Source organism: Zootoca vivipara, chromosome 4 (genome assembly GCF_963506605.1).
Source record: "Zootoca vivipara chromosome 4, rZooViv1.1, whole genome shotgun sequence".
NCBI classification, from domain to species: Eukaryota; Metazoa; Chordata; class Lepidosauria; order Squamata; family Lacertidae; genus Zootoca; species Zootoca vivipara.
The window spans coordinates 102,233,225-102,250,860 of record NC_083279.1 but is presented as its reverse complement, the minus strand read 5'-3'; the positions used below and the strand labels follow the sequence as shown (position 1 = coordinate 102,250,860).

Sequence of the window (17,636 nt, the reverse complement as noted above, 5' to 3'; positions counted from 1 at the left end):
GCTGTGCCCTCAGTGTCTGGGCTCCCTGCTGGGGTTGCACTTAAGTGATGATTCCTCCCATTGTGTTTATTTTATTATTATTATTATTATTATTATTATTATTATTATTATTATTATCATGAAGGCCTAATCCTGGCTACTAGCCATGCTGCCAGGAATCACAGCAGGTGGGGTCCTGCTTGCTTCTGGCCTTTGTCCCTTCAGGACACGGGTTGGCCACAGTGGGAACCAGGCTGGACTGAGGTGGGTCTGATCTCGTGACCAGTGTGTGCTTTTGCCTGTAGGCTATTCCAGGGAGGGGGCTGTCCTTGGAAGAGGGTTGGGTGTGTGATGGAAGAGGCCCCTGTGCCATGGGTGCCTTCTGAGCTCTCTCTGTGTACCCAGAGCCATGGGAGGAGTCAGGATTCACCCCCTCCCGGCATGGCACTTGGGCTGCTGGTGAGCACCCTCACCCTCCTCCCTGCCGATGCCAAGCTGGGCCTGCCTGAAGGTGGCCATGGCCGCCTTGTTGGTCTACAGCACAGGTGTGACTGCCCAGACAGATTTGGGGCTCAACGGAACTGACCATGGGGCCTCTGGGCACTGGCCTCCAGTCTCCCCTGCTTAGCCCTGGCTGCAAGAGCAAGAGCGGAAGGACTCTGGGTTGATGCAGCTGCAGGGAGGCTCTAGGAAGCGTTGCCGCTGGCCACGCATGGCTGGCGGCCGCTGCTGCTGTCAACAGCTACCCACGGGGCCCGCTCTTCTGACCCAGCCCGTGCAGGCCAGCCGCTCCCCAGCTGACCCTGGAAGCCGGCTGGGAGCCGGGAGCTGGGAGCCCTCATTTCCTGAAATAGCCCAGCTGGCTGCTCCTTCACCACTTTTAGCCGCTCAGCAACTGTGCCAGGGTGGGGAGGGCAGCTGCGCAGTGCGCCTAGCCGGGAGTGTGCGTGGGATTGCTGACCACACTGGCGCCACAGCTCCCCTGTTCCTGGGCCTGAACCAAAGCCAGATGTGGAACTGCGGCTTTGCAAACATCTGCAGAGCGAGGCCTCCTGGGCAGCCTGCCATCCGGGGCCTGGGAGCTGGGCTGAGCTTGGATGGGCAGGCGGGCAGTCAGGAGAGCAGCCTGCAAAAAGGCCTGGTCCCTGCCTGAGAGGGATGCCCTCTGCTCCTTCTTGGGGGGGGGGGGGGAAGAACAGGCACTCCTCTTTCCTGTCTGGAACCAAACTTCAGAGATGGCTGCCCTCCGTCCTTGTTCCGTCCATTGTAAGTGCATGAACAGAGGAGGAGGAGGAGGAGAGGAACTCCTCCTCCTGATCACTCAGAGGGGCTCTGAGCAGGATGCAGCTCCCCACAGTCCTGTCCTGCCATGCCCATTGAAGAGTCATCAAAGTTTAGTGGCAGGGGCAATGGTTGGTAGGGAGGTGCTGGGTTCAAATCCCTGCCCTGTCAGCATCATAGCCTCCCTCACTCTCTGGGCCTAAATGAATGAATGTGTGGATGAGCAAAAGGCGGGAGGAACCGAGGTGACCATCCTCAGGATGGAGGAAGGCTGTGTGTGTGTGTGTGTGTGTGTGTGTGTGTGTGTGTGTGTGTGTGCGTGTGTCAGAGATGCCTCTGGTCTCTGCCAGGGTTGTGGGTGGCCCTGACAGTCCCAGGATGCTGAGTGCCGCTGTGGCCGCCTTTGGAAGGGGGGGGGGGAATGTGGCGTCAGCACTTTGCTCTGAAACATGAGCCCCTTGCGGATGGGCGGCTGCTGCAGGGAGGCCCCTCCATTATGCAGGAGCTCTGTCAGGAATGGCAGTGACAGGCTGTGCCAGGAAGCACAGTCCCCTCCCCTCCCCAGCCCTCCATGCTCCAGCGCAGCAATGGGGCTTCCAGTGCAAACAGCAGGATCCTCAATGTCCCTGTCTGGTGTTGTGTGTGTGTGATTGTATGGCTGTGGCTGAAGACGGGGGCCTGGCAGGCAGGAAATGGGGGGGGGGCTTTGGGGCTCCCCTCTTGAGTCTCCTCTGCACCTTACATTAATCAGGTTAAACAAATACACGTCATGGCTTTTATTTCGGAAGAAGTGCCTGTTGCCCCAGAAAGTGCATGGCTCGATGTGGGGGCTGCTGTACACCCCCTGCCCCCCTGCCCTGTAGCACCTGGGGCTGAGGATTCGCAGGAGGCAAGATGGAAGAGGAGCTCCAGAGAATCACAGAGCCAAAGGAGAGCTTTTCTCTGCTTTCTAATGACATGCAGCTGAGCAGTGGAGGTGGCGGCCAGCTTGGGTTTAATGCATTTTGGGAGGGGGCCGGTGAACTCTGTTTTTCAGTCTAAATCCCACCCCACCCCTGAAAATACCACAAGAAGCTGTTTGTTTCCAGCTGCATTTCATTAAAAAGCAAAGTGTCAGGAGATCCCATCGCAGGTCAGCTGAGCGATGATGTGGGGGGAAGCCTCCCCACACACTCAACCTCTCCCCGTGAAGTGTGCTTAATGGTGGGCATCATCTTATGGGTCACAGAACATGGGGGGGGGGCTGCACACTCCTGACCAGCTCCATGCCCTGCTTGCACCACCCTGGCCAAGCTGTTATGAGAGTATTGGGGCCTCCTCTCTATTGGGGTTTTTTGGGGGGTGGGGGTGGGAAGGGGGTAGTTATAGAATCATAGAAGAGTAGAGTTGGAAGGGACCCAACCAAGGGCCATCTAGTCCAACCCCCTGCAATGCAGGAATCTCTGCTAAGGCATCTCTGACAGATGGGATTATTATTAATAAATGCACCCTGCCTGCCTGATAAAAATTCCCCACTGCGGCTGCATCATTAAAATGATCTGCAGCATATAAGACCCCAGCGTGTAACTGGCTGGTTCTGGGGCTGGGCTGTTGGCTTGTCTGTGGAGGCTACATGGCAAACCTCCCTCCTGGCCTCCACCACCCACAGAGCTCTTTCCCTCATGAACACTGGGAAGGAGCAGAAAGAGCTGCTGTCTTGGCTGGGGAGGGGAGGTGGAGGGAGCCTTGGGCAGCAGAAATGCAGGCATCTCCGGCTTGCTGGTCTGGGTGGGTCTCCGCCCCCTCCCCAAGCACATCTTTGTCATTCCCCACAGCCTCACCCCCCTCAGGGCTTGTGGAAGAGTCTGTCCTCTGGGAAAGGAGCCCCCCCCCCCCGCACCTTGTACAGGCCTTGCAAGCAGGTCTAGTGTGTGTTTTAAGAGGGGGGAGGAAATGAGGGCTGGTTTTAGAAACAGAGGGAGCACCCCAACCAAAAGGCACAAAGTGAGGAAGAGAGACATCATGCTGCATCTGGGATTCCCTTCTAATTAGAGCAAACCAACATTAACAAATAATCTTGTCATTATTATATTCACTACGGGTTATGATCCTATGATCTGGCATTGTAAATAATGTTTGTGGTTTCTCATTGTGTCTTTCCCAAGAAGTCCATATGCTGACAGCTATTGTCATAGGATCATAGGACCCCTGAGGGGCATCTAGTCCAACCCTTTGCAATGCAGGAATCTCAACTAAAGTATTCATGACAGATGGCTATCCAACCTCTGCTTAAAAACATTCAATGAAGGAGAGTCCACAACCTATTCCCTCTGGAGCAGGAGAAAACATGCTTACTCCATCTTCCATGTGACAACCCTTTAGATTTTTGGCTATCATATCCCCTCTCAGTCTCCTCTTTTCCAGGCAAAACATCCCCAACTCCCTCAGCCATTCCTCATAAGGCTTAGTTTACAGACCCTTTATCAGCTTTGGTCACCAACCTCAGCATACTTCCAGCTTGTCATCATCCTTCTTAAACTGGGGTACCCAGAACTGAACGCAGGACTCCAGGGTTACTATGACGTCCCTCGGGGCCAACCCAGTACTGTACATTTTGGCACCTGAGGAAAACTACAACATGCCTCCCTCTATCAGAGAAGAAAGGTGAAGAGCTACATCAAGAATATGCAGGGAATAAAGATCTGCAATGGGATCTGTTGCTCCTGTGGATCCTGCCCCCTGAGGCAGTCACCTCATTTTGCCTCAAGAGAGGACTGGCCCCAACATTCCTTGATGTGGACACTTGATGCTTGTTGAGGAAGCCTACAACTGCATGAGCTTTTTTTGCTGCTGCTGCTGCTGCTGCTGCTGCTGTCTTCTTCTTCTTCTTCTTCTTCTTCTTCTTCTTCTTCTTCTTCTTCTTCTTCTTCTTCTTCTTCTTCTTCTTCTTCTTCTTCTTCTTCTTCTCCTCCTCCTCCTCCTCCTCCTCCTCCTCCTCCTCCTCCTCCTCCTCCTCCTCCTCCTCCTCCTTTGGCTATCACTTGTAGCTGAGTAAGATTGTCTTCCATGAACGCAGTTTTAACAGTGAGTCTGTAAGTGACTGTGGAGGCCAATTCTGGATCCACACGTCCTTCCATAGTTCTGGGCAGGAGTTGATCACAGTGAAGGTTTGCCAAGCGTGCCTTCCTCTTAGCACGCTTCCCCTTTTCGTCCTGAGTTCAAAGCCCATGACACCTTTAAAGATTTGCCTTGAGAGAGTCTTTAAGCCTCTTTCATTGACCACCAGCATTACGCTTTCCATTTCTAAGTTCAGAATAGAGTAGTTGCTTTGGAGGACAATAATCAGGCAACCACACAACATGATCAGTCCAACAAAGTTGATGTTGCAGAATCATTGCTTCCACACTGGTGATCTTTGCTTCTTCCAGTGCACTGGACGTCCCATTAGTCAAATTTTTCGGAGACTCCATTGATGGATTCTTTTTGCTACTGCATCACACTGCTGACTCACATTCACCTTGTAGTTCACTAAGACCCCCCCCCCCCGGCTGCAGTTAAGCTAGGGATCCCCCATCCTAGATTTGTGCAGCTCACTTTTCCTGCCCTGGAGAGCACTTTGTGGGTTCAGTCCGTCAAATTGCCCTCAGGGACTTGTGTTGTGGAGACGTGTGGGAATACATCACACCACCTCAGTAGGGGTGGCACAGCACACAGGAAAGCAGCCTCCCCCACCTTCCAGATGTGTGCAGGTGTGCATGCAAATGTGTCATTGGTGGGGGGGGGATGTTGCACTTTGGTCCTGCTGTTGCCGCCTGACATGTGCAAATGCCATGCTTCTTCCTTGCTTTCTGCAGGTCACAGCCACGGATGCCGACAGTGGCTCTCTGGGCTCCCTCTCCTACTCCCTGGGCACCGGCCTCACCAGCTCAGCCCCCTCTGCCTTTCGCCTTGGGGAAGAGACCGGCCAGCTCTGCACCACGCAAGACCTGGACCGCGATGAGGGCACCTCCGCCTATGACTTCACCGTCACAGCGGTTGATGGGGTGAGGAGGCCACAGAGGCTCGCCCTGTTGTGGCAGAACGGCTTCAGCCAATGGTGGCAAAGGGTGGCCACAAGTGGGGTTGGGGGGCTGTTGGAGACCCTTCTGGCTGGACCGTGTCAGCCCCTGTGTGTGTTGGGGTGGGGGTGGGCGGGGAGGTTTACAGCAGCCATTTTGGCCTCACCCTAAAGAAGGCCGTGGTCCCTGGGGCCAGCCACACCTGCCCTTCCGAAACACCAGGAACCAGTTGGGCTGTGGAGGCACCAGTGTGGAAATGGAGCCCTGGCTGCTACCCCAGTCTGTGCCACCCGCATTGGGGGCTTGTGGCTTCTGTCCCACCCACAGGCAGGGGCCATTTGAGGTGCAGCAGATTGAAGTCATGGAATTATAGAATGGTCGAGTTGGAAGCGACCCCAAGGGTCATCTCGTCCAACCTCTTGCCATACAGGAATTACAACTGAAGCATCCTTTAATTAAACAAAGGTGTGATCCAGGCTCCAGGTTATGGATTCCCAGGAGCATCTCTCTCTCTCCTTCCTCCCTTTGCAGGGTGGGCTGAGCTCCATGGCCTACGTCAAGGTTTTCCTGGAGGACATCAATGACAACGCCCCCACCTTTTACCCTCTGGAGTATGCCACCAGCATCAGCACCCAAAGCCATCCTGGCTCAGCAGTGCTGCGTGTCACGGCCCACGACAAGGACGAGGGGCCCCATGGGCGGGTGACCTACCACATTGCCACAGGCAACACGCCGTCCCTCTTTGCCATCAACCCAGACACGGGTGAGGAGGCCTGGTGGGGCAGGCAGGGCAGCGCCAGCCTCCAGGTGCTTCACCCCAGGGGGGCTGCTTCTTCCCTCCCCACCCCTGGCCCAGGCCTACTCCACAACCAGCTCTCCCTCTTCCTTGGCAGGTGCCATCTCCTTGCTGAGGAGTCTGGTGGGCAAAGCCAACACCCTGGTGCAGCTGGAGGTGGCGGCCCGAGACGGAGGGGGTCTGGCGGCCCAGCCCAGAGCTCAGGTCAACATCAGCATTGTGGCCGGCACCATCTCCCCTCCGAGCTTTGAGCGCACCGAGTACTACTTCACGGTCCCAGAAGACACCCGGCCAGGCAGCAGCGTTGGGGTCGTCTATGCCCGCAACCCCGCAGGTAGGCATAGGGAGCCTGTAAAACAGGGGTGGGGGACCTCTGGCCTGTGAGCCAGTCTTTGCCCATCAGGGGCCCCATTTTGGCCCCATAACCATGCCCATCTGACAGCACAGGTAACATCAGTGGATCCGTGAGACCTTCTGCTGTAAGTGAGCTTCTCGCTGCCTCCCCTCCCCCACCTTGGGCCGCTCTCTTAGAAGTGCAGAGCTGTTTCAAAGAACCCTTTTGGAAAGCCCATGAAGATGGTCTCGGGAGCACAGGGTCCGTCTTAAAGCATCTGGCAAAAAGTACTCTTTGAAGCAGCCTCCCACAAAGCACTTCCTGAAAGGACACTTTTGTGAGGTGCCTTAGGAGACTCCAGTGCTTGAGTGATGTTTAAATTATGGGGGAGGCTGCTTCAAAGTGCTTTAAATGTCACTTAAACCATATTAAGAGGAGGGTGCTGCTGCCTCAATGAGCGCTTTTGCAAAGGGCTTTCAGACACATTTCTTCCCCACCCCCCATTCAAGTATGAAGCTTGGGGGGGGCAGGGCTGTCCTAAGCCATTTGTGCCAAAGCTGTTGCAGGTCCCCAAGTACTTAACAGTCAGGCTGACAGGCGCTTAGCAACCCTGTACAATAGGCTTTCAGAGGTGGGAGGGGCTGCCCAATTGTCAGTCAAGTGACACCACATGCTGACTGCCTGTCAAATTTGGCTTGCAAGGCTACTGCTAATCAGGATCTGCTCCATCGATCCAAACAGGTCCCCCACCCCTATAATAAATGCAGAGAGTGGCAGGCGCTCAATAGAAGAGTTTCTGTGTCCCAAGTACATCTCTATTTGGGGGTACAGGGGGGCTGTTTCCCACTCCAGCAGGTCTCCACTCCCCCCTCTGTTCTTGCCTCCAGGCCACTTGGACAGCGTGTTCTACTCCATCTCCTCGGGGGACCCGCACGGCTACTTCTCTGTGGACCCAGAACTGGGGGAGCTGCACACCAGCCTGCCCCTGGACCACGAGGCTCAGCCCCTCCTCCTCCTGGAGGTCCAAGCCCGCAGCGGCTCCCCTCCCGCCTACAGCAGCGCTCGGGTGCAGATCAGCATCACGGACGTGAACGACAATGCACCCGCCTTCCTGGCCCCCTCTGACTCAGTGCTGCTACCCGAGGGGGCTGCCCTGGGCACGGTGGTCTACACCCTGCAGGCGGAGGACCGTGACAGTGGGGTGAATGGGCAGGTGCGCTTCGAACTGGCCTCAGGAGGGGCCAGCGCTTTCACAGTGGAGCACTTCTCCGGGAAGGTGCGGCTCGCAGGGGCCCTGCAGCGGGAGACCAGTGCCCCCTACAGACTGGTCATCCTGGCGCAGGACGGCGGGGTCCCCCGGCTCAGTGCCACCTTCACCCTCTTGGTTCACCTGCAAGCAGCCGATGAGCACAGCCCCATCTTTGACACAATCACCTACCGCGTGGAGGTGCGCGAGGGCGTGCCCGTGAGCACCCGCTTCCTGCAGGTGCGAGCCCTGGCACGGGAGCCCAGTGCCCCATTGGCCTACCACCTGCGGGCCGAGGGGGATGCAGCCAGCTTTGGCATCGCCCCAGACACTGGCTGGCTGTACGTGCGCAGCACCCTCGACCGGGAGGTGCAGGAGCTGTACGTGCTGACGGTGCTGGCGGTGGCCGGGGAGGGCGAGGGTCGCCAAACTGGCACCAGCACCGTGCGCGTCACTGTCACGGATGAGAATGACAACAGCCCCCGCCTGAGTGAGGAGCGCTACTTCTTCACTGTGGCTGAGAACAGGCCGGCAGGCAGCAGCGTGGGCCGGGTGACGGCCAGCGACCGGGACGCGGGACAGAACAGCCGCCTGGCCTACCGCCTGGTGCCACCCGAGGGGAACTTCCTGATCCACACCCAGACTGGTGAGGGAGCAGAGAGGGAGTGGGAGGCACTTCTCAGCAGGGGCTCCCGTGTGGGAGCCGGGGGAGGGAGCAGCCAGGGGTCTCACCTGCGCTGTGCTTCTTCTCCTCATCCTCCAGGGGAGCTGAGCCTTCGGAGGAGCCTGGACCGGGAGCAGCAGGCCAGCTACCAGCTGCAGGTCGTGGTTCAGGACGGGGGGACGCCACCACGCAGCACCACTGGCACCGTCTACGTCACTGTCCTGGATGAGAATGACAATGCACCCACCTTCCTGCACGTGGCCGAGGGCCGCGAACTCCTCCTCCAGGTGGGTGCTCAGGCCTGGCTCATGCCTGGGCGAGGGATCCAAGGGGCACTGGCAGTTCCCCAGAAAGGCCAGGGCCCGAGGGGTAGGATCATGGAGTAGGGAGGTGGCATCACCCTCTGCGTGTCCAGGCAATGGCGGCCAACTCCAGCTCCCCCCCCTCTGCTGTACCCTCTCAGGTTCTGGAGGAGAAGCCGGCTGGGCTGCTGGTGGCTTCGCTGAGGGCCAAAGACCCAGACGAGGCAGAGAACGGCACTGTCTTCTACTCGCTGTCAGGTAGAACAGATCCCCTTGGGCTGTGCTCCTGGGAGGCCCCACAATGCCCAGAGGTTTCAGGCTTCCCCTCCTTCTCCAGGAGGGTTTCCTGGGCCTGCCCTTGGCTGCCCCCCTCCCTCAGCGCTTCTCCCTTGGTCTCCCTGCAGGTGCCTGGGCAGAGCGCTTCTCCCTGCACGTGGCCACCGGGGAACTGCGGACAGCCACCCGGCTGCGCCAAGCAGAACGGGGCGAGTACGCTTTCACAGTGACAGCAAGCGACCGAGGTGCTGCCCCCCAGAGCACAACAGCAGCCGTGCGCATCCAAGTAGGAGACCTCTTTTGCCTCGGGCGTGGGGCTGGGCCTGCCCCAAATACCCCCTAGGCCCCTTCCTAACCTCTCCCCTCCCTCTGCAGGTGGTGTCCACAGCCCGCCTGCTGCCCCGCCCTGACACCACGGTGCTGACCTTTCACCCCTCGGAGGGCCTGCAGCCGGGCTCTCTCATTGGCTGTGTGGCCCCCCCAGAGCCACCTGCACCTGGGCAAGTGACCTACATGCTGGTGGGGGGCAGCAGCGGGGACGGCCTCTTTGTGGTGGACCCAGGCACGGGGAACATCTACGTGGCCCAGGAGCTAGACTACGAAGCAGGGATGAAGCACAGCCTGCAAGTGAGCATGGAAGACGTCCTGCAGGGCTACCCCAGCCAGCGCCTGGTCTTGGTCGAGATCCACGTGCAGGACAGCAACGACCACGTTCCCACGTGGCCCCAGGACCCTGTCACTGTGGTGGTGTCTGAGGGGGCCACCCCTGGCACATCCCTCTTCACCTTCCAGGCCCTGGATGGGGACGGCCCAGGACCCAACAGCCAACTGCGCTACAACCTCTTGCACCAGGAGGCCCCCCAGGCCCCCTTCCAGCTGGATGCGCGCAGCGGGGAGCTGAGCCTGCAGGGGGCACTGGACCGCGAGACTCAGTCAGCCTACCTGCTGGTGGTCCAGGCCACAGACCAGGCTCTCAACGCTAGCCAGCGCCACTCGGCGGCTGTCACTGCCCACATCTTCGTCACGGACGAGAACGACAACGGGCCTGAGTTCTGCACCCCCTCGAGAATTGACATCCCTGAGGACCAGCCCGTGGGCTTCCTGGTGCTCCAGGTGGTGGCAAGGGATCGGGACCTGGGAGAGAACGGGAGGGTCAGCTATGCGCTCCGAGCAGGGAACCTGGATGGGCGATTCCACCTCAACCCCAACACAGGTAAGGCGGAGGGGGTACCAGGCCGCCATGCAGGGGAAGGGGGGGATTTGTAGTCTGTGTGTGCAGGGTCCCACCATGCATTCCCAGGAGTTGGGAAATAGCACTGCATCAGGATGGAAGGGATGTCCTTCAGTTATATGAACAGTCCTCCCCCCACGAGATTTTTCTGTGTTCTCCCGCCTTTTGCACACCCTGCTATTTTGACTGGGCGCTCTGCTGATTGGCTGGTGGCGGCAGCAGTCCCTCCTCCCTGTCCTGTGGGGTCATCTTGCAATATGCCACCAATAAATGGTCCGTCTGTCTTTCCGAGATGTGGTCTGTACACAGTCCCCACGCCCCATGGCATGTAGGGACCTTGTATGTCACCAGGAGCAAAAGGACAAGTCTAGGAAAGAAAGATAAAACAAATCACCCCAAACTTAAGGTCTAAGATCCTCTAGTGCAGGGGAAGGCAACCTAAGGCCAGATTGAGAAGGCAATTGGGCCGCATCTGGCCCGCAGGCGGTCCGGGAATCAGTGTGTTTTTACATGAGTAGAATGTGTCCTTTTATTTAAAATGCATCTCTGGGTTATTTGTGGGGCATAGGAATTTGCTCATCTCCCCCCCCCCCAAATATAGTCTGGCCCACCACACGGTCTGAGGGATGGTGGACCGGCCCATGGCTGAAAAAGGTTGCTGGCCCCTGCTCTATTGTGAGATGGGTGGTTCTTCTGCACCTTTTGCTTGGCTGGGGGGGCTAAGCCTTTGGGGCAACAGCTCCTTATGATGGTTCTGGCAGAAAACAAAGGGGGAAATTCCATCTTTTGGTTGTTCTAGAATGCTACTGAGATCCTTTTCAGTGATTGTTGACAAGGGTTTCTGGATAACAACTGCTTTATTCTCTTCCTTCTCGGAATTGGACTTTTGCAGAAGAATACTTTTTTACATAAAAAGATGAAACTCCTCCTTGCACTCCAACTGGAGTAACCTGGCCAGAAATTTGAGGGCAGAGTCTTGCAGAGTTGATTCCCAGAACTATGAGATCCCTGCAACCCCCTTTTGTAGGTCTTGATGCAAAATGTTTTCCTGCATCATCTCAATCTCAAACGTTAGCCTCCTGCTCTCCTCCCAGGCGCCCTATCCATCGTGAGGACACTGGACCGGGAGGAAGTATCCCAGCATAACTTGACAGTGGTAGCCACGGACCACGGGTCGCCACGGCGCTCTGCCACGCAACTCCTGCATGTGCATGTGCTGGATGTGAACGACCAGGCGCCTGCCTTTGAGAGAAACAGCTACGAAGCCAGTGTGGCAGAAAACCTGCCCCCTGGTGTTCCGGTGCTGCAGCTGCATGCCACCGACCCCGACCTGGGTAAGAGCCTGGCCCTCTGCCTGTGGTAATCTGCAGGGTCATCCACCCCAGAAGTGGAAGGGATGGGGAGGAGTGTCTGGCCAGACAATGGGGTCACCCAGAGAACACAAGCCCCCTTTCCATGGGGGCGCATTGTGGCATATTTGTGCCAAAGGCCACCTGCTGTTTGTGAAACTTCAGACCTCTGAACTCCTGGGCATCAGTGGGTGGAGAACCTCTGCCAGCTTGGGCTGAGGGTACCTGAGTGGGCCAGGGGAGGAAAGGTTGGACTTGACTCATGGAGACTGTTGGCCAGCTGGTCAGGACATCTCAGCCTAACCTCCCTCACAAGAGGGTTGTTAGAATTAAATGGTGATAATCCTTGGAGCAAAAGGAGGGTGCAAATGCAAGGCAGGCCACAGAGGAGGCTGGCAGGCCCTTAGCCAAGATGGCTTCAGCCCAGCAGACCAACCCCAACTAAATAGCCAGAATGCCCAGTGTTGGGTTGGCCACCCGTCTGTGGCAAGCACAGGTGCCCCTGGCCTAGCTGGTGCCCGCCTGTGGGTGCCTGCTGGAGCACCTCCTCTTGCTCCAACCCTCCCCACTCCCCATGTGGCAGAGACCTTGTGTGCGCCTTGGTACCAAGGTGGCATCTGGGGTTGGACTAGGAAGCTCCCCGTTTCCATGTCAGGCTGATCTTGAAAGGCTTCTGAAGCGCAATTTAAACACGCCAGCCTCTGGCAGCTGCCACAGCTGGGGCCCCAGTCTCTGCCCTGCTAACACTCTGGCTTTGTTGGGGTGGGGAGGGTAAGCAGTGGGGCTCTGAGGGGGGGGTCAGCCGAGTGGGGTTGGGAGGGTCTGGAAGAGGGGCCCTTGTGCCCAGAGCAGAGCAGCTATGTGGGGGAAGAGTAGGGCCCATGCTCAGCCTCCCTTGCATATCTCTCCAGGATCCAATGGGCAGGTGTCCTATGGCGGCATCTCTGGGGACGAGTTCTCCATCGACCCCCACACAGGTCTGATCAGCACCCGGCGCTCCCTAGACCATGAGGAGCGGGCAGAGCACTTGCTGACAGGTAAGTGGGGGAGAGGGGGGGGTCCTCTTCTGGGACCACAGGCCAGGGGCTCCTTCTATTTCCAAGACACACCCAGGCCCCTTCTGCCTCGGAGAGCACACAAGGACAGGCCAGCTCTGGGTGCAGCATTTGGGCAAAGGCAGTCCTGTGGTGGGACTTGCTCAAGTTCCTTTCTAGTGTTTTAAAATCTGAGTCAGTTTTATAAAGTGTTTATTAAATGTGTATCCCATTACAAACTTGTATCAATTGGCATTGTATGGAATTTGTTGTTTTTGCTGCCTCTGTGTGTTTCTGCTTTGCTGTCCTGAGGTTTCTCTGTTACAATGAGTTAATCCGCACCTGGCAAATGGAAGGAGCTGAAGGTGCTCCCAGAAGCCCCTTTCAATGTGCACAGAGGGCCAGGTATAGCCGGTGTGCCCCTCCCAGTGCCTGGCAGCCCCCTTACTCCCTGTCCCCACCCCAGGAGACTTTCCCCTGCTGGCTCACAGCCTGCTCCCCCTCCCCCCACAGTGTACGCACGGGACAAGGGGCTGCCCCCTCGCCAGGCCAAAGCCACGGTCCGCATCCTGGTGGCAGATGACAACGACCATGCACCCACCTTCCAGGCTGAGGCTTCTTCCCTGGAGGTCCCAGAGAACCAGAGCCAGGTGGAGCTGACCACCGTGCGGGCCACGGATCACGATGCAGGAGAAAATGGGCGCCTCACCTATCGCCTGGCAGGTGAGGGGAGGGAGGGAAACTCCCTGCCTGGGATGATGCAGGTAGAAGGAAAGGTTTCCCACCCCACCAGGGGAAGGGGCTCCTTCTCCTGGTCCCCCTTCATTTCAGAGTGGGTCCATGCAGCCTCCATTTCCTACTTTGGAGCCGTATTAAGCCTTAGAGATTTTATTTATTCATTCATTACCATACATTAAAATTTATACGTTGCTCAATTGTGGAAAAACAACCTCAAAGTAGTTTACAAAAAGATGAAAGAAGAAAATCAAGAAAAATTTGCAGCGATGTTTTAAACCCTACAAAAAGTTAAAACACTAGAGCAGATAAAATCTACATCAGCATTTCTGAGCTTCCCTGAACAAGAATGTCAAAAGGAATATAGGGAAGCTGCCTGTTTGATAGCAGTAGGCAAGGAGTTCCAGGCTAAGTTCTTTCAAATGCTGAAAGGGGATTATGGGGTGTCAGTAGTGTCAATTCCATGAAGTGGGTAAGGCAATCTTTTGCAAACATGTTGGGCCCCCTTCAGGCAGGGGAGGGCAACTGAGAAGCCAGCATTAGGGGTAGTTTGGGCAGCCATGTGCCGGTCCAGGAAAGCTTCACCCTCCTCCTCCTGCTGCTCCTCCCTTTCAGCTGGAGACTCTGAGGAAGACTTCGCCTTGAACCCCGTCTCCGGCCAGCTGTCCACAGCACGAGGCCTGGACCGGGAGCGTGTGGCCAGCTACGCCCTGACTGTCCAGGCCTGTGACCACGGCTCCCCCCCACGCTGCGCCAGCCTGGCGCTCCACGTGGAAGTGCTGGATCTGAACGACAATGCCCCTCACTTTGCCCAGGAAAGCTATGTGGCCGAGGTGCCCGAGGACTTGCCCGTGGGGGCGCTGGTGCTGCAGCTGGAGGCCAAGGACCCGGACGAAGGGCCCAATGGACGCATCTCCTACTTCCTGGCCAACGAGTCGCTGGGCACCTTCCAGGTGGAGCCTCAGACAGGCCGCCTCACCACCACACAGCCACTGGACCGGGAACACCGAGACTCTTACCGCTTCGTGGCTGTGGCCGTGGACTCGTCCCCACTGAGCCCCCGCAGTGCTTCCGTGCAGGTCACGGTCAGCGTCCAGGACGTCAACGACCACATCCCGGCCTTTCCGCTCAGCCCACTTTCTGTCACGCTGCCCCGCAACATGCCCACCAAGCGGGTGGTGGCCACGCTGCGGGCTGAGGACCATGACGCGGGCGCCAACGCCTCCCTCCTCTACCGCCTGGCCGCCCCCAGCCCCGCCTTTGCCATCAACACCTACACAGGTGCCATTCAGCTGCTGCAGCCCCTGGGCACCCTCACCCAGCGCCAGCGCACTGTCTTCGTCCTGGCCAGCGACCTGGGGGAGCCCCCGCTCTCCTCCATCGGAGTGGTGGTCATCCACCTGCAAGACGAGGGCTTCCGGGGGGTCCGCTTCCCCCGCAGCACCAGCGATGTGACGCTGCCAGAGAACGCTGTGGCAGGTATGGGCAAGGGGATAATGATAATGATAATGATAATGATAATGATAATGATAATGATAATGATAATGATAATGATAATGATAATGATAATGATAATGATAATAATATTTGTACCCTGCCCATCCGGCTGGGTCTCCCCAGCCACTCTGGGCAGCTTCCAGCAAAGATTAAAATACAATAAAATGTATTTTATTGAGCATAAGAAACTTCAGAGTTCTCACAGGGGCTGAACAGTTGCCCATAAAATGTGTCCTTAATGTTGTACACCACTCTGGGATCTTTTGATAACGGGTGGAATAATGATAATGATAATGATAATATAGGAATCCCACAAGCAGGACCAGAGCACAAGAGCAACACTCTCCCCTCCGGCGGTTTCTAGCAACTGGCATTCAGAAGCAGGGCTGCCTCTGACCGTGGAGGTGGGCAGGGCCGTCTTAAGTATATCTGGCGCCCTGGCGCCGTGGTGCGACGGATCCCTCCGGTGCCCCCGCCCTGCCCCGTTTCCCAGCGTGGCAGGCGGGCGGAGCTGGGCGGCCGGAGCTGGGCGGGTGGGCGCAGTGCAGAGCGCAGCGGGCGGGCAGGTGCAGCTCCGTGGCACCCCCTCCCCCCTGGCGCCCTGCGCCACCCAGCCTGGCCGTAGGGCCGGCCCTGGAGGTGGGCATAGGCATCCTGGCTAGTGGCCCTCAGGAGCCTCCTCCTCCTCCTCCATGGATTTGCCTAAGCCTCTTTCAGGGCCATCCGAGTTGGTGGCCATCCCTTCCTCTTGTGGGAGGGAGTTCCATGGTTTAACTCTGTGCTGCAGGAAGAAGTGCTTGCTGTTACCTGTTCTGAATCTTCCAATAGCAGCAAAGCAGGTTTCCTTCTGGAAGGGGATGTTCTTTTTCTAAAGGCCTGCCCCCTGGCTCCCTCCCCCTGCAGGCACCACCGTGCTGAGCACCCCAGCCACCCACACAGCCGGCTCCTCAGGCCGCATCAGCTACAGCATCATCAGTGGCAATGAGAAGGGCGCTTTCCACATCCAGCCCAGCTCAGGTATGGAGGGGCCCGTGAGGACAAGGCCAGACAGGCCCCACAGGGTGTGAGGAGAGGCCTTGGGCCCTGTTGTTCTCAGGCGGCTTCATCTCTGGGTCAAACGGCCCCCATGAAAGCCTGCTTTGTCCTGGAGGAGGTGAGAGCTGAAGGCTTTTCGGGGGCCGCTCCCTTCCTTCCTGGCTCCCCTTCTTCTCCACTACTTGCTTGGACGTGTTCCTGCTGCAGGGTGCAAGGGCCTCTCTCCTCCTTGATCTGGCCATTTGGGTCCAGCTTTTCTCGCTGCCCAGGGACCTTGCTGGCAGGCTGCCCTTGCCAGACTCGGAGCGCAGGCCTCCATGGCAAAGGAACCCAAGCAGCCCCCATGTTGCTCTCAAGGGTAGGCGAGGAGGAGCCTCGGCTGCGGGAGAGGGAGAGGGTGGCCCCTGCCACACAGCTTCCCCTGGGGACCCTCCCTGCGTGGAGAGAGGGTGGCGCAGGTGGCCAATCTCCCCCTTTCTGCCCTGGCAGGCCTGGTGTCCGTGCAGAATCCCCGCAGCCTGGACTTTGAGCTGAGCCCCCGCTTGCGCCTAGTGCTGCAGGCAGAGTCCGCCTCCTCCTTCAGCTTCATGGCTGTGAACGTCAACCTGCAGGACGTCAACGACAACCACCCGTGCTTCCGGCTGCCCAACTACGTGGCCTTCATCTGGGAGGCCCAGGGCTATGACTCGCCTGTCATCCAGGTGGGAAGGGAAGGGGTGCTCTGGGGTGGCTGGCTCTTTGGCTGAGCAGCAATGGGGATGGGGGGGAGTTCTGGGGGGGGAGTCCTGGGGGGGCCATTTGGGCCAGGTCCATGCGGCGGCAGGACTCTCCATGCCTTCTCACGGCAGGTTGTGGCAGATGACTTGGACCAGGGTCCCAACGGGCAGGTGACGTACACCATCAACCAGACGCTGCCCATGAATGGGCTCTATCGCATCAACAGCCAGACGGGCGCCATCACGACAGCGGCCATTCTGGACAGGGAGATTTGGGCCCAGACCCGGTGAGTCTGCCCTTTGTCCTCCCCACTTCCAGCCATGGAGGCCATGGATCGACTATGGCCACAAGCCTCGCGAGGAGCCCATGTGGGGCTCTGTTGATGTTGGGTAGAGGGAGAGAAGTGGTGATTAAATTGTGTGTGTGTGATGCTTTTAATAGTTTTGATAGATGTGTTTCTACTGCGGGGTGAATCTCTTTGGGATTCCTCACAGGAAGCAACTCTGAACTGAACTGAACTGAACCATGGAGAGGCAGCCAATCCACAAAGGGCAGGGATTGGGGGATTGGGGGACGGGCAGGGACAGATCTACTATGAAACTAATGAAGCTTCAGCTTCAGGGCTCTTAATCCCAGAGGGACCCCAGAAGCAACTTTAGTCCACGATGCTTAAATTTTTGGGGTCTAGTAGACCCAATCTGAGCTGCATTGATTTGAGCCTAAGTTTTTGTTGTATGTATTTCAACAACACCAAAGTCCAAGAGTCAGTAGCACAGATGTTGTAAAGGTGTCAGTTCTATCAATGAAGAAGAGAACAGGGCTTACCCAGACCTCGTTGCTGGTTGCCAAGGGCCCCCCGTGACATTTCAAGCTTCAGGGGCCCAAAAAGGTAGGTCTGCGACTGGGCCAGGCCGGGCCAGTTCCCTCTTCTGCCACCGCCATGCGCTCCCTGGAAGAGCAGGGGTGCCTGTGGGGTCCTCCTGAAGGCTGCCAGTCCACAGGATGCCAAAGGGGGAGGGGCACCAGCCCCCACAAAGGCACCCTGTGGGCCTCTCCTTGGCCCTGACCCCCATTCCCCAGGCAGACGTCACCTGTGCCTTCTGGTCCCTGAGACGCTCCTGCT

At 57.6% G+C, this 17,636-nt stretch overlaps 1 protein-coding gene across 2 annotated transcripts in view; it reads left to right on the top strand.

Moving 5' to 3' along the window:
* Nucleotides 1-17,636, top strand: part of DCHS1 (dachsous cadherin-related 1) — a 32,019-nt gene that overhangs the window by 8,110 nt on the left and 6,273 nt on the right. For both annotated transcript variants that reach the window (XM_035114976.2, XM_035114975.2), the window contains exons 3-17: nucleotides 5,094-5,282; nucleotides 5,829-6,060; nucleotides 6,191-6,427; nucleotides 7,315-8,319; nucleotides 8,437-8,624; nucleotides 8,801-8,897; nucleotides 9,044-9,201; nucleotides 9,291-10,128; nucleotides 11,241-11,480; nucleotides 12,407-12,532; nucleotides 13,043-13,252; nucleotides 13,880-14,743; nucleotides 15,665-15,778; nucleotides 16,286-16,497; nucleotides 16,645-16,799. In XM_035114976.2, coding sequence (XP_034970867.2) covers nucleotides 5,094-5,282; nucleotides 5,829-6,060; nucleotides 6,191-6,427; nucleotides 7,315-8,319; nucleotides 8,437-8,624; nucleotides 8,801-8,897; nucleotides 9,044-9,201; nucleotides 9,291-10,128; nucleotides 11,241-11,480; nucleotides 12,407-12,532; nucleotides 13,043-13,252; nucleotides 13,880-14,743; nucleotides 15,665-15,778; nucleotides 16,286-16,497; nucleotides 16,645-16,799 — 4,865 coding nt within the window. The remainder of the gene's footprint in view (nucleotides 1-5,093; nucleotides 5,283-5,828; nucleotides 6,061-6,190; nucleotides 6,428-7,314; nucleotides 8,320-8,436; nucleotides 8,625-8,800; nucleotides 8,898-9,043; nucleotides 9,202-9,290; nucleotides 10,129-11,240; nucleotides 11,481-12,406; nucleotides 12,533-13,042; nucleotides 13,253-13,879; nucleotides 14,744-15,664; nucleotides 15,779-16,285; nucleotides 16,498-16,644; nucleotides 16,800-17,636) is intronic.